At 43.1% G+C, this 13,775-nt stretch overlaps 1 protein-coding gene across 2 annotated transcripts in view; it reads left to right on the top strand.

Annotated features, from left to right (window-relative positions):
- Nucleotides 1-608: 608 nt before the first annotated feature.
- LOC122788278 (alpha-actinin-4) overlaps nucleotides 609-13,775 on the top strand; it is a 1,502,973-nt gene continuing 1,489,806 nt past the window's right edge. For both annotated transcript variants that reach the window (XM_044055436.1, XM_044055378.1), the window contains exon 1: nucleotides 609-872. In XM_044055436.1, coding sequence (XP_043911371.1) covers nucleotides 738-872 — 135 coding nt within the window. In that variant the 5' untranslated portion in view covers nucleotides 609-737. The remainder of the gene's footprint in view (nucleotides 873-13,775) is intronic.

The raw sequence follows: 13,775 nt of genomic DNA, 5'->3' as shown, positions 1-13,775 counted from the left end.
CATTTTTCTAATAATTCTGCGCTATTTTGTGCTACTTATTCTACACTTTATAACTAGTAACAAATGTTACAAATATGAAATGGTGGGACATTTCATACGATTGTTTTAAACAGTCTAAAATTCTAAAACTCTACTTTAACTTAAGGAACAAAGGCATCTAACATTTGTAGAATGGAAGCCAGCACCAGAACTTCATGAAATAAAGAATTACAGAGCAAAATGTTTTGCCTGATTCAGCTTGAATCCGAAAACGTTAACCCTTCTGCGTACAACCACCACCATATGCAATCTTTGGGTCGAGCAAATTTATTAATAAACCAAATGAATTGTAATTGAAAACTTGATAACAATTATTTCTTTTTGTTAATAAAACCAGTTGCAGACACACAGCTTCTACAGTACTAATTCGACATGTAGTTCACATCACTATTACCACGCTTAGACAACACCAACAGTTCTCCAAAGTATCTCTCAAACGAGACCTTAACATCGTTAAGTAAATAAGCACAAATTCTTTCCATTCTGTTCAGAATATGGCCGCCACGTCGACGTGCTTTGGTAGGGGTGTGTCTTTCGGGTTTTTCTGGCTGTGTGGCGCGGAAGCTGCAAAGCAAGTGAGCGGGAGTAGTTATACGGACTCAGGTGGGAAGGTAGGGAGTAACTTCAACAGTAAGAACAGCTCATACTCGGTGGCTCAGGTTTTATCTTGTCAGGATTAGGAATAAACAGCTTTCATCATGGTGGATTATCACGCAGCTAATCAGCATTATAACAACAGTGGTGGTGGTAGTACACCTACCTACATGGCGCAGGAGGACGATTGGGATCGGGATATGCTATTGGATCCGGCCTGGGAGAAGCAGCAGAGAAAGGTAAGAGATGCCGGGGCTGTGGAGCGGCCTGATCCAGACAGTGTTGTTTGAATAGTTGCTGAACGTATACGTAACACCAGGGAATGACTGCTGTTTTTTATTCCCGTTTCCTGTTTGGAATACAGATATGAGAAAAGTGCTACTCTTTGTGGGAATTGCAGGTGTCCGTGAAGTCACCCACACCCAAACTTAATGCAGGCGGACGTGGTTATGGGAGGATGGTGTAGTCTGAATTTTAGAGTCAGTATTACACTGTTGCCTTTTTTGTAGATTAACGGGAGAAGAATATGACTACGTAGTGTTTGTCTTTCCAATTTTTCGCCACTTTTAACCAGTGTTGTGCTTTTTGCTCTGAAAGAACTGCGGAGTAGTAAAAGTTGTGCAACGGCTGGGTTTTGAAGTTGTGGTCTGTCAGTCGCTTGGGTGTTGTACTGTGGTAATGAGTTGTTGAAACCGCACTGAGAGTTATTGTTTGTGTCTTTTTTTTCTTATAGATAATTGTAATGGCCTTTGGACACCCCCCCCCCTTCAGTCAGCTAAATGCCTGCTGTTTGGCAGTGGGAAGCTTTGTATTCCTTGTGAGCATTTCCTGCTGCCTGGCTGTGTCTAGAGCAACCTTGTGTTTTCTTGCCCCTGTTCCACATTTGGAATAGAGACGCAGCGAGTGTCGTTAGGATAAAGTTTGTTAGGAAGCTCATGGAATTAAATTGAGTTTTGTTTGTATTTGCTGGTACGCTACTTTTAAATTGTGGTTACAATATTTTGAAACTTTATAATAGTTCTGTCTAAGATATTAAGAGCTGAGGATGACAGCTGACTGTTAGTGCTGTGGATCGCTAATTTTGAAAATCAAAATAACATTTCAAAGATTTGATTAAATCTTTGAAAGTATCTTAAAGGCACAGTAACGTAGTGTGAGTTGCTTCTGGACTCGCTTTCTTGATTTGAGTATAGTGGGAATAAGCAATGTGCGTGTGTAGATAACTGTAGTATTACGGAAGCTGTTTTTCAGTAATCTTGTCTAGTATGCAGATGTTCTGTTTTGCTTATACTGTCTTAACTTTTTCCCGTGCTTTTCTGAAAACCTATTCAGATTTTTAAAGGGTCAGCTGTTCACGTTTCTTAAGCGTCCTATTGTTGATTAGCGGAAGGGTATGGTCCCGATACTAGTATCCTATTACAGGTGAGGTTGTGATGGATAGGTATCCCCTTTTTTTTTTGGGGGGGGGGGGGCTTGTGTTTTCTAACAACATCTTTAAGGTGTTCTGGCTACATGTTTTTCTACTCCATTTTCACATTATTTAAGTACGTCAAAGTCAAATCTGCAGGTTTTATGCTGGCTCGTGTGAGTTAAGCCCCCTCCTAGTTTCTGTTCCTTTTTGTAGTGGGTAAGAACATTGATCTGTTGTCCTCCTATGGAGGTAAACTTCTGAGATTTAATGTTCTCAGGGAGCATAATTTTAAAGTAAGTTGAGATTTAGAAAAAGTTGAAATTAAGGGGACCAGTGCTTTGGGTAGAGGTGTGCAGTTTCCACGTGTCTAATTGAGCAGGAAGTTGAGCACTTCAGGCTTGCAGGTTACTGGAGATTGCCAGTAAACCGAATGTGTATCCAACTGTAAATATGAACCGCACCTAATTATCTTTGAGTGTATGAGTAATGCATACCAGGCTTATTTAAAACTATACCAATGTTTTTTGATTATTTTGAAGTCTTTATAAACTCCTTAAGCACCACATCTTGTTGAGATGTGTACTTGTGTAATTTTGGGTGTTTTGGATCGGTAGTTTGAGTAGTCTGGCAATACCTGGGAGGTGGTTCTCTCTGGTTAACAGAGGCCTAAAAGGCAACTTTGTGGAGTTCATGCTTTTTTTTTTTTTCCCCTTTAAATTTGGAGTGTATATTTGTAGACGTGCAGTGTACATGTTTGTATGAGAACAGTCGCTTAGGAGGAAGCGTGCTGGCTTGGGGATCATTTTAAAGTCAGAACCAGAGTCAAGGCAGAGTGTAATGATTTGAAAAGTATCAATCTGTTCATTTATGTAAACCTGAAATTCTCAGTCTTTCAAAGGAAATGCTCATTTTAATGTTTATATAAATTAAAATAAAAGTATTCAAATATTTGTGGTAGTTATTAGAAGTTACAGTGGTTGTTTTTTCTCTTGCGTTCTATGCTGCTTTCAAAGTCATTTGGGTAATAGCAGCTGCCTTTAACCGGATCAAGGTTAGAAAAACATACTCCACAAATTGGCACGTGCATTAAAACTGTTTTTTGTGTTGCATTAAAAAAACTGTATAGTACACTCGTCCAGGCATTTGGAATGCCTGTTTTCTTCAGACCACATCATTTCAGTAGACTTCTGTCAGTGTAAAACTTGCAAGGTCATAATTATTGCAGTTTCCTTTATAGAAGGCAGTGATGTTGGTGAGCATTACTCAGAATGCAGTGTCAAAAAACGCTCTCAAACTTTCTTTCCTAGTGGTGGAGTAAGTTGGGTTAGCACCACTGCAAGTGGTTTGTGTTTGGTGCTGCTCAATTCATTGCCTTGGCAAGTTGGTGCCAAGAATTTAGTCTTGTAGGTAGGGGCCATCATAATGCTCCAGCACACGCACCCTGTAGTTCTAAGACCAAGAGAGATGGGTGGATGTGTGTGGTGTTTTTGCTCCCTCCTAGTTGAACCAGGTGGTAGTCCTGCTGCAGCTAGCACATGAGGTTGTGTTCCCTCTACAGTTCAGAATGAAGAGGTAAATGGTAGCTTTGAGTATGACCACTATAGTTGCATTATTGAACAAGGTTGAACAATTGGAAATATCACTAGTGCAGACAGGTAGCAAGCAGCAGAGCTTCTCAATTCCTGTGCACGTGCACTCTAGGTACATGCCCTTTCAGGCCATGTATGAGCAAGAATGAGCATAATGTAGGAGACTAGGGATAAAAAGTCCCTGAAGCGTGCTCAGCGCGATAATGCATCATGTTGCAAAACACCTCATTAGCATAAGTACTGTGCTACAAGGTTTGCTTTAGCATGATAGTGGCCAACATATTGTAGATTGCATTATAGTGATCAGCTTAGGAAATGGCATGTAATAGTTAATTTTGTATTGCTGTTTAGGCATACTGACAGACAAGGCAAGTGGTAATGAACCTCAACTGCAAGGTGTGCACAAGGGTCCATGGAAGCATCAGCTATGGGGTAGTGGAATTGGAGGTAACTAGCACAAGGACATAGTTGGTGCCACCCCCCTAGGCAGGGTGTGGGATGACTTTGTAGATCTCGCCTTCTGCAGGCTAAGTTAGGAAGACATTTGAAAGCTGGTGCAGAAAGGTTTGGGTGCTGCTCTTTCTCTTCCCCATGGGTAGTTATAAAAGGTATATAGGCTGTGCAGCAGTTGTGGGTGGCTTCACTAGTTCTGGTAAGGGTATGACAGTCTTATGTAACAACACTTTAATACTGAGGTATTGAGGGATATAGACTAAACATCCATCTAAGGAATGTTTCTGTGAGTAGAGAGATGCTCTAATCTGTGGTGGCTTTACAGAACAGACCAATTTCCCCCATTTATAAGTTACAGCGTCTGAAATACCTCGGGTAACTGTAGAAGATGGGATTTGGCAAAAAGCATTGTTAGAACTTGAGATTTAAGTTACCATGGCTTCAGTTGCAATTGGCCTCATCTTTTATGGGCTAAATCCACCTGCACTGTAAATCACAAGTGACACATCTCTAGAATGTTTGTATGTTAGCATTGCTTTCTCTTTCGTCTTCATATCAGAAGCTTGATGGAACTTTCATTGTTAAACCTCCTGCATTGGGGGTGGGGGTCTGGGGCTCCCCATTTTGCACAGTGCTTTGCTGTGAAGATTAAAAAGTAAACTTACGCTTGGTAGCAGTTTATTGCTAAGCTTAGTATTAATTTTGTTTGTTTTATTTTACATTTGTTAACCGGTGGTGTCTGAGCTGAAAAGGCCCTTTTTCAGCAGAGGCCCGGGGAGAGAAGCTCCACATAGAAAAATTACATTTAGTTATTTAGACCAGTATACACACAAATTGCAAAAAGACATTGTTTTTACTGTGGTATGCTGCACATCAACAGTAACAGTGGAGAGAACGCACAAAAATATTTAAAAATAAAGGTAATTAATAGATTTGTAGTGTACAGCTGAAATTTGGAACATGGGTAGAATACATACATAATACACGGGTACAGGGCATACATTGTAGATTAGCCAGACTTTTGTGAGTAAGACTGAACTATCAAATACTCTAGGTTTAGTGTATGTATCCTATCCGCTTTCACTAGCCTGTGGAGCAGTCATGGCACTGCCAACTTTGCTTGATGTATTGCCTGATGAGGTCTTTAAAGGAGGCTTTGGATGATGTATTTTAAATGCTAGTGGGGACAGTGTTCCACTGAACTGCTATATAGTGCATTTCCAAAATTGTAGCTGTTGGTGACTTCTAGTAGTATTTGCTTGATGATCTAAGAGGCCTTTTTTGCTGAGTGATGTTGTACTAGGTTTTTGAGGGTAGGACACTTACTGGGGAGGTAATGGATCGAATGACGGAGGCAGAGCTGATTGTAGGCTTGGTGGTTGGGCAGTTCAAGCCAGTGGAGCTGTCTCAAAGCAGTGCAGTGATGAGTTCTATATGAGCAGTTCGCGAAAGCGGACAATTTTATAGCAGGCTTCCATTTTGCTTAGTTCATTTTTGTTGATTAGTCAGAATGGGAGATGCAGAAAGTAGGGTGGATAGAAGTTGGGAGTGAGCAATGGCTGATCTTGTGTTGGATAGAAGGTGGGGGCGAGCAATGGCTGATCTTGTGTTGGTGGATAGAAATGGTGTGATGCAGTAGAGTGATCCCAGTTTGGCATGTACTTTTTTTAAATAGTTAAGTCGAGATGACCATCAAATTTTAGGTGGGAGTCTATGGTTATTCCCAATAGCTTAACCTGTGCCACTGGAGTGATTGGAGTAGCATTTGTGGAGTAGATAGTGAATGGACTTAGCCTAGTATGAACCTATGAACATCTGCCCTAGGACATTTATAAGCCTAGCCAGAGTATGTTTGGCTTTCGCCACCCATTTTAAATTAATTTTGCTATGCCCTATTTCGAGGGTTGTATACTGTGCCTCTGTCTAACAGTGACACAGAAGTGATACCCGGGGTAAACCTGCGATCTCCCATCCACTCATCAAGATTCCTCTTGAAGAGAGTCAATGAGGGACTCTGCCTAACCTGGACTGGGATTTTATTCCAGAGTGAAGAGAGCCTCTGTGTTATGAATCTGTCCCTCCAGCATGTCCTATTTATTTCAGTGCTGAGGTTCAAGTCTCTCGAGCGTGTAGCTCGATGGGATTTGGATTTTTTGAGGTGCAACACGCCCCTTAATTCTGGGTTGGACATGTCTTTGTACGTCAGGCACAGTTGCCTCTGAGCAGGCGGTATGCCACTGAGTAGAGCTGGAGTTTCTTTAACAGGGCAGCATATGGCATCTGTTTGAGCCCTTTGATCCTCTTGGTTAGGTACTTTTGGGGGTCTTTACAGTTGGTGCAGGTGTTTGCCAAGGTACATCCCAAAAGGGGCATTGTACTCTATTATGGGCCTGATGAGTAAAGAGGCACAATGACATCCCCTAATCTAGATGTGAATCCCTTCATGATTAGGTGGGCTATATAAAATGTTTTTCTAATCACGTTGGCCATGTGGTTGTCAAATGAGAGATTGCTATCCACTTGGGTTCCCAGGTCCCTAATTACTTCTGTACTTGATGGATTACCACCTATGTGGTAATTTGTGAGCACTTTGTTTTTGCCAAAGGAGATGACTATAAACTTTTTGACGTTTAGCTTGAGGTGCTTTTGGAGGATGCTTGTCTGCTGGAGAGTGTTACGGCGCCCAGTTTGCAGTCATCTGTGAACTTGGTCAGCCACAGTCCTTCTGTGATAGCCTGTACCTCTGAGAATCTGAGAAATATATACCCAACAAGAGAGGTCTCAGGACTGATCCTTGTGGGATGCCATTTGTAACTGGTTTGGAGTCTGACATGGCTCCAGCAATTCTAACCATGTGGGTTCTGTCCTTGAGCCAGTTTGCAACCCATCTAGTGACATAGGGGTTTATATTTAAGCTGGTGAGCTTATCTATAATGCCAGAGTGGGTTATTGTATCGAAGGCTTTTGCGAGGTCCAGGTAGGCTGTGTGGACCACCTTCCCTTCATCAGTGGCCTTGGTGACTGTTCCAAAGAAGTCAACCAGGTTTAAGAGGAAGGATCTGCCCTTAACAAAGCTGAACTGGGTAGGATCCAGTGTCTGTAGGTCCCCAATATCTTTATTTATGAGGTCCATGATGATCCTTTCCATAGCTTTGCAGACAAAGCTAGTCAGGCTTATGGGGCGATAGTTTCCAGGGTCCGTTGAGGCACCACCTTTGTGGAGTGGGACCACTGTTGCTGTATGCCACTCTGGGTACATATCCTGTAGTAAGGCTGAGATTGAAAAGTAGTTTTATGTTTGGGTTTAGCTCTTCTTGGAGTTCATGTAGGACGCAGCCCGGGACACCGTCTGGTCCCATTGATGCTGTGTTTTTTGCTTTGGAGAGGGTGGCTCTTAACTGAGCATCTGAGATGTCAGGCGGGGCAGCACTCTGCTGGGATAGATATTTGCCCTTTTGGTGGGGGGGGGGGGTTCGTGCTGAACCTGTCGGCTAGGATGTTGGCAGTGTCTGTGGGTTTGGTGTATTTTGTCATTTTGGACTAATTCTGAGCATATCTGGGATTTCCCTCCCAGGTTCCTAGCATAACTAAAAGCCTTGTGATTTATCCTTTGTGTCCTGTGCAATTTTTCTCCCAGAGCTGGCCTTGGACTATTGCGAGTGCCCTTAGTTTTTTGCTAATACTGATCAGGGATTCCTTCCCTTTTTGGGATTTTGCTCTATCATGTAGTAGCTTCCTCCTTCTATTGTATAGTTTATGGCTGGGGTCCACCAGACGGGACGTCTGCCTTTGGAGGACTGGGTCTTGGTTTTATTTGGGATTGCATGATCCATGCATTCCTGAAGGTGTTCATAGAATGCATTTATAAAGGATTCTGTGGTCTGGGCCGTATTTTCCACAGGCCTGGGGGCTTTGAAGGATTCCACCTCTGTTTTGAGAAGTGTAAAATTTGCTTTAGAGAAGTTTTTCACTGTGGTTTTCTGGGCAGGGGGTGTGGTCGGGATGTGAATATCCAGCGAGATCCATTTATGGTCTAATCTTACCAGTGAGGGGTACACTTCTGGTCTGGAGCATGGAGTCCCAATGTTTGTGATGATCAGGTCCAGTATGTTTTCACCTCTTGTGGGAGTGGTGGTAAGTTGATCCATAGCATTTGAGTTAATGAAGTCTAGGAACCTTTGGGCTAGGGTGTTAGCGCTAGAGTAATGCTCCCAGTCTATGTTTGGGTAGTTGAAGTCGCCCAATATAATGGTGTTTGGAGAGACCTTCATAATTTCCAGTGTTCTCAGGAAGGCCGAGTGGGGTTCCTGGGTTTGGAAGGGTGGTCTGTAGCAGGCTATAAACTGGAAGGCAGTTTTACCCACTGTTAGTTGCACATGGATAGTCTCTGATGCTTCGTGCTGTGCCACCAACTTGGAGGTGTGGGTATCTTTGACAAATATTGATACTCCCCCTCCTTTTGTGGTTCGGTCCAAGTTTTGGGGCCAAAAAGCATGGTATGAGGTATAACCTGGTAGTGCTGGGGTGCTGTCGGGAGCCCTGAACCAGGTAGTTGTTACTGCACAGATATTGATGTTCTCCATGCTAAGGAGAGTTTCGAGTGCGTGCATCTTGAGGTTTAGACTTCTGGCGTTGAGTAGCATTACTCTTAGTTTCTTATCCCTTGTGATACCTATGGAGGTGGGTTTGTCTTTTGAGCCTTGCCTAAAAAAGGCACTATGGGGGTAGCAAGAGCCTTTGCCAATATCTGAAATCCCAGGGGTGACAGGTGCAAGCCGTCCCTAGCGAAGCATCGTGGCTTGTCTAGCATATCCCAGGCTGACAGGCATTGGATCCCCTTTGAATGACACCAGTACATAAGCCAATTGTTGAAATTGATAATCTTTTCTTCATATTGTGGCATCATTCTTGGTGAGGGTAAGATTCTACTCAAGGTCAGGGTCATACTGGCCTGGGCTACATGCTCTGAAAGCTCTTCTGTCTCTCTCTTCATGTAGTCCAGGGAGGTACGTCTCAGGTCATTCACACCAGCGTGGACAATGACAGAGTCATATTTGTACTTGCCTTGGAGTGACCTGAGTGCTTGTGTTATGTGGTGGATCCTATCGCCCGACAGGCTGCTCACCGTGACCTTCTCCTTGTTCAGCCTAGTGAGCGGGATGTCAGTGTGCCTGACAAGTCACCTATTACAAGTGTATCAGGTGTGGTGTTTAGCCTTAAGGGCTGTGACTGTTCGGCACACTGGCTTTGTGAGATGTGTTGCACGTGTTTTGCTTTGGTGTCTGCTTTGGAGGTCTCTGCTGCTTAGGCAGATCTTATTTAGAGCCTCAGAGTATGTTTTTGTGTGATTGTGTTTGGTTTGCTGTCATGGTAGGTCTGAGTCTGGTTTTCTTCTCCTCCTGACTGGTTATGCCAGTACCGAGTTGAGAGAGCTTGGCCTCCAGTTTGGCTATATGGTTGCATCTCTCACATGTGTTGGAATTTGTTGGGAGGAGGAGAGGGTTGTCTGTGTACATGAAGCAGTTGTAACATTGTCTCAAGATTCCCAGATTCACCAGCTGGACCATTGAGGAGATTGACAACTGACCTTTGGACATGCTAGAATAATGGGAATTACTTTATAATTGAAAACAAGGGCCAATGGGGAGTGAGGGTGTAGGGCTTTTAATTTTTTGTATAATTGCTTTAGTGCGCAAGTGCCAGGTAACTTAAGTGCAATGTGTTACAGGCAACTTAAATGCAAAAACGACAACAGTAACTCTCTTTCAAGTGAAACGAGGAAATAAGTACAGTAAGTAATGCAGGTAACACTAGGGATCCACAGAAGCACTGAAAAGCCGCATTTTAGGTGAAATTAGCGGTCCATGGAAATAAGCATAGAAACAAAGCTAGATCCAGCAGGCCTGGATCTAGTCTATGCTACAGCAAACAAGGTGTACCAATTTCCGTAAGAAACCATTCAAATATGCAGGCACTATATAAACCTTTAACCAGAAATTCCCAGCTCAGAAGGGTAGAGTCCAGCCTCTCCTCCCACAAGAGTGCAGACCACCAACCTTCTTAAAGGTGTTTTTGTTAGAACTGGTTATAATCCGAAGCTGAGTTTTCTTTGGATTGAGGATAAGTTTGGCGTTGGTAAGGTAGTTTTCAACGTTTGAGAATATGTTTTATCCAAGCACAGATTAAGGTAGTGTCATTTGCATACTGAATGATAGATGCTTGCTGTGTGGAGGTATGGAGGTCATTTGTGAAGATTGTGAATAGTAGTGGTCCTAAGGTAGAACCCTGTGGGTCTTCTATAGTTTATGGGCAGCTGAGGCGAGAGAGAATTTTCACATTTCACTGCTTCGTACCTGTCAGTTAAGTAGCTTTGGAACCAGGCAAGAGTGGAATTTGGTAGGTGATATTGATTTTGGTGCGAGACTGTGTCGAATACTTTGGACATAACACCTGCAGGCCTTTGTTTTTGAGGCAGTTTACTGTCTGTGAAGCAGAGGAGGGTAGTGGTACTATGGGCAGGTCTGAAACCATGCTGAGTAGGTGAAATGGTGTTGCTGTCTAGGAGAAATTTTAGCACCTGGGTATGGATGAATTTTTTTTTATTTTTTTTTTTTGTGTTTTGACCATGGAGAGTAAAGCAATGGGTCTGTAGTTAAGTTCAGTGGAGGTCCTGCCTTTATGTATGGGTGTAACATAGGATATTTCCCAGAGTTTGGGCACATAGTTTTAAACAATTGATCTGTTTTGAGAGTGGAGATTGGGATAGCAATAGCATCTGCTGTGAGTTTCAAGAAACAGCTGGGGAGTAGGTTGGTTGCTGTTTAGTTTGGAGAGCTTGCTTTTGATTGAAGTGGTGGAAACTGTTTTGAGGATAAAGCTTGTATGAGTGTATTGGGGGGGGGGTAGTGAGGAAGGAACTGTCCTGTGGTACTAAGGATAGAATTGAGTTCACAAAGTGGGAGTTGAACTGTTTCAATGGGAACTTGTCATGGGTGGTTGGTTTGGGGTAGCCTTTTGGGTGGGTTTTAGCAGCTGGGTGTTGGTATTTTGTAATGGACTTTTTGTCCAGCCTAATGCTTGTATGAGTGTATTGGGGGGGGGGTAGTGAGGAAGGAACTGTCCTGTGGTACTAAGGATAGAGGTGTCTCTGGACTTGATTTGTTCAGTTTCTTTACTGAGCCAGGGGTTTGTAGAGGTTCTAGCCTTGATTTTTGTGCAATGGAGTGACAGTGTCTAGGTGTTAGTTTTGTTAAAATATGCTACAGCCTGGTCAAGTGGGAGGGTTTTTAGGGGGGTGCAGTCAGTCAAGTATTGAGGACCTCAGGAGAGAAGTTTTGTGTGTTTCTAGTGGATATGTAGCTAGTGGTTTTGCATATGCTTGTTCTAGTTATAAGGTATATTATGTTGTGGTCACTTGAGGTGTCTGGGAGACTGCCTGTGTGGAGGTACAATGTAGGGTTGTTGGAATTTGGATGTACTCTTATGCCTAGTTAGCGGAGATCTTGGTTCTCAACTTTTTTAAATGAGCCTGTAGAGTTCATCTAGATTATAACACTGGCTTTATTTTGTTTTACTGGGGAAGTCCAACTGGACAAGAAGTCCTTTTTCAGCAGAGGAGGCCCAGGGAGGAAAGCTCCACATTTTGTAGTAATAGGAAAGGGGGGAAACAAGTTCACATTAACAAATATTGTAAATTACATGTTGTGTTCTCCGGTTCGATCCTCGGCTGGGTTGCCTTCTGTGCGGAGTCTGCACGTCCTCCCTGTGGCAGTGTGGGTTTCCTCCGGGTGCTGCTGTTTCCTGCCACATCCTAAAGACGTGCTGTTGGTGGATTGGACACTGTAAATTGGCCCTAGGTGTGAGTGTGTGCCTTCTGTGGAAGGTTGGGCACCGGGCTGGCAACTCGACACCATAAAACTCTGCCAATCCTGGGCAGACAGATTATCTGCTGTGGGGACCCCTAACCAGGAAAAAAAAACGAAAGAAGGAAAGGTAATACATATAGTATTGCATAGTACAGAGGATACAAATAAAATAACTTAAATTTTCTTTAGCATGTTCTAAAGCTAGACAAGTGGTTGTTTTTTTTTTTTTTTTTTTTCTGGGAGGCTATTTGCTGTCGTAGGGTAGTTAGCTTTGCAGATATCCTGATCCCAGTGCTGGGGTGAATTGGTTAGGAAGTGTTTGACATGGTCATTATCTGTCACAAGTCTCCTGCTCTCTTCCCATCCAGTGTCTCAAGACGCTTCAATCCCCCTCCTTTGCAGGCAGAGAGGATTGCAATGGACTCTTAGCTGCAAGCAGGTCATGAGGCAGACCCAAATTCTTTGCTTTCTAGGTAGCTGTTGATTTACCATTTTGGGACCCTAGCCTTCAGCTTTACAAATATCTTGGGTAACTGCGCGCACACAATCTGCTTGGACTATTACCTTCTTTAGATAGCCATTCCTTGCCAGCTCTGTACTGTAGCCTTTGGCCTTGCATCCATTCTATGGTATTTTACAGAGAGCATGTTTGAGTTTTATGTACTTCTAATGCAAGGAGCAAATGTGCTTTAGTTTCTTCTTCGAGTGGATGATGGCCAGAATCAAGTTTGAAGTGTGTGTGTGTGTGTGTGTGTGTGTGTGTGTGTGTGTGTGTGTGTGTGTGTGTGTAAAATGGTTTATTTCCTTTTTGAAGAAAAATAAAACCCAGCACCCCAGCTAGCCCTGGAATATTCAGGACCTGCTCTAATGGTAACTTCCTACTATTTAAGTGATAACCTGGCAAAATTACAACCCCCCCTTAAAACACGAGAACATTGCTGCCTACATGGAACTGTTCATAGAAACCTTTTATACAAATGTTAATGGCTACAGATGTAGTTGTACCCACCAATAATAAGTACAGAACTAACTCCAAAAAAAAAAGCCACCCTGGTGGAATCCCGTCAACGGGCTGTATAACAGATGGCAGAAAACCATGGCAAAAATTTGGAGGTGTAGCACCAAGCAAGGAAAAAAAAATTCTCTAAGCTAAATGGCTCATGGGACAAATTAGCCCATCAAAACCAAATTTGAGGCCTTCTGCCTGGGGGAGCTAAATTTACAACTACAAGATGTTTGTTGGCTACGTTCGCAACCTCAAAGGCAGTACACAGTTATTTGCTGAGCTCATTGTTAATGGAGCCTCCTATACTAAACCAGAAGATGAAGCAAACGTACTAACAGACAAATTATCTCCCAACAACTAACCCCCCCCCCCCCCGAATGCCATAAAATACAGCTCCCCCTACTGTCTTCACCTAGGGCGTAAGTCCTCAGGGCTCTCTTCCAAGGCCAAGAACACTGTATCTAGGGACCCAGACAATATCCCGTGCTGCCTTCTGAATCGCATGAAATGGAGAACAGTAGTGGTCCTCTCTGCATAAAGTTGGGTTCTCTACAGACCCATAAGTCTGACTAGTCTCGTATGGAAAGAATTTTATAGAAGTGATGAATAATGGTATCTGAAACCCCAGATACTGGTCCCAGCCGTGTGTGTTTTTTTGTGAAAGGTGCATCATGCTTACACATCCTCTTGGACTTGGCAGTGGATGAGGGCAAAACTGTTTACTGCCTACCTTGACCTGGCCAAGGTATTTGACACAGTACCGTACTTGGACATTGTTGGTAAATTCAGAGACTGGATATAATGTCAACTAGTGGATA

The sequence above is a fragment of the Protopterus annectens genome, chromosome 1.part0, assembly GCF_019279795.1.
Source record: "Protopterus annectens isolate FY-2018-M chromosome 1.part0, PAN1.0, whole genome shotgun sequence".
Lineage (NCBI taxonomy): Eukaryota > Metazoa > Chordata > Ceratodontiformes > Protopteridae > Protopterus > Protopterus annectens.
The sequence above is the reverse complement of the archived record's forward strand: the minus strand, read 5'-3'. Positions and strand labels throughout refer to the sequence as shown.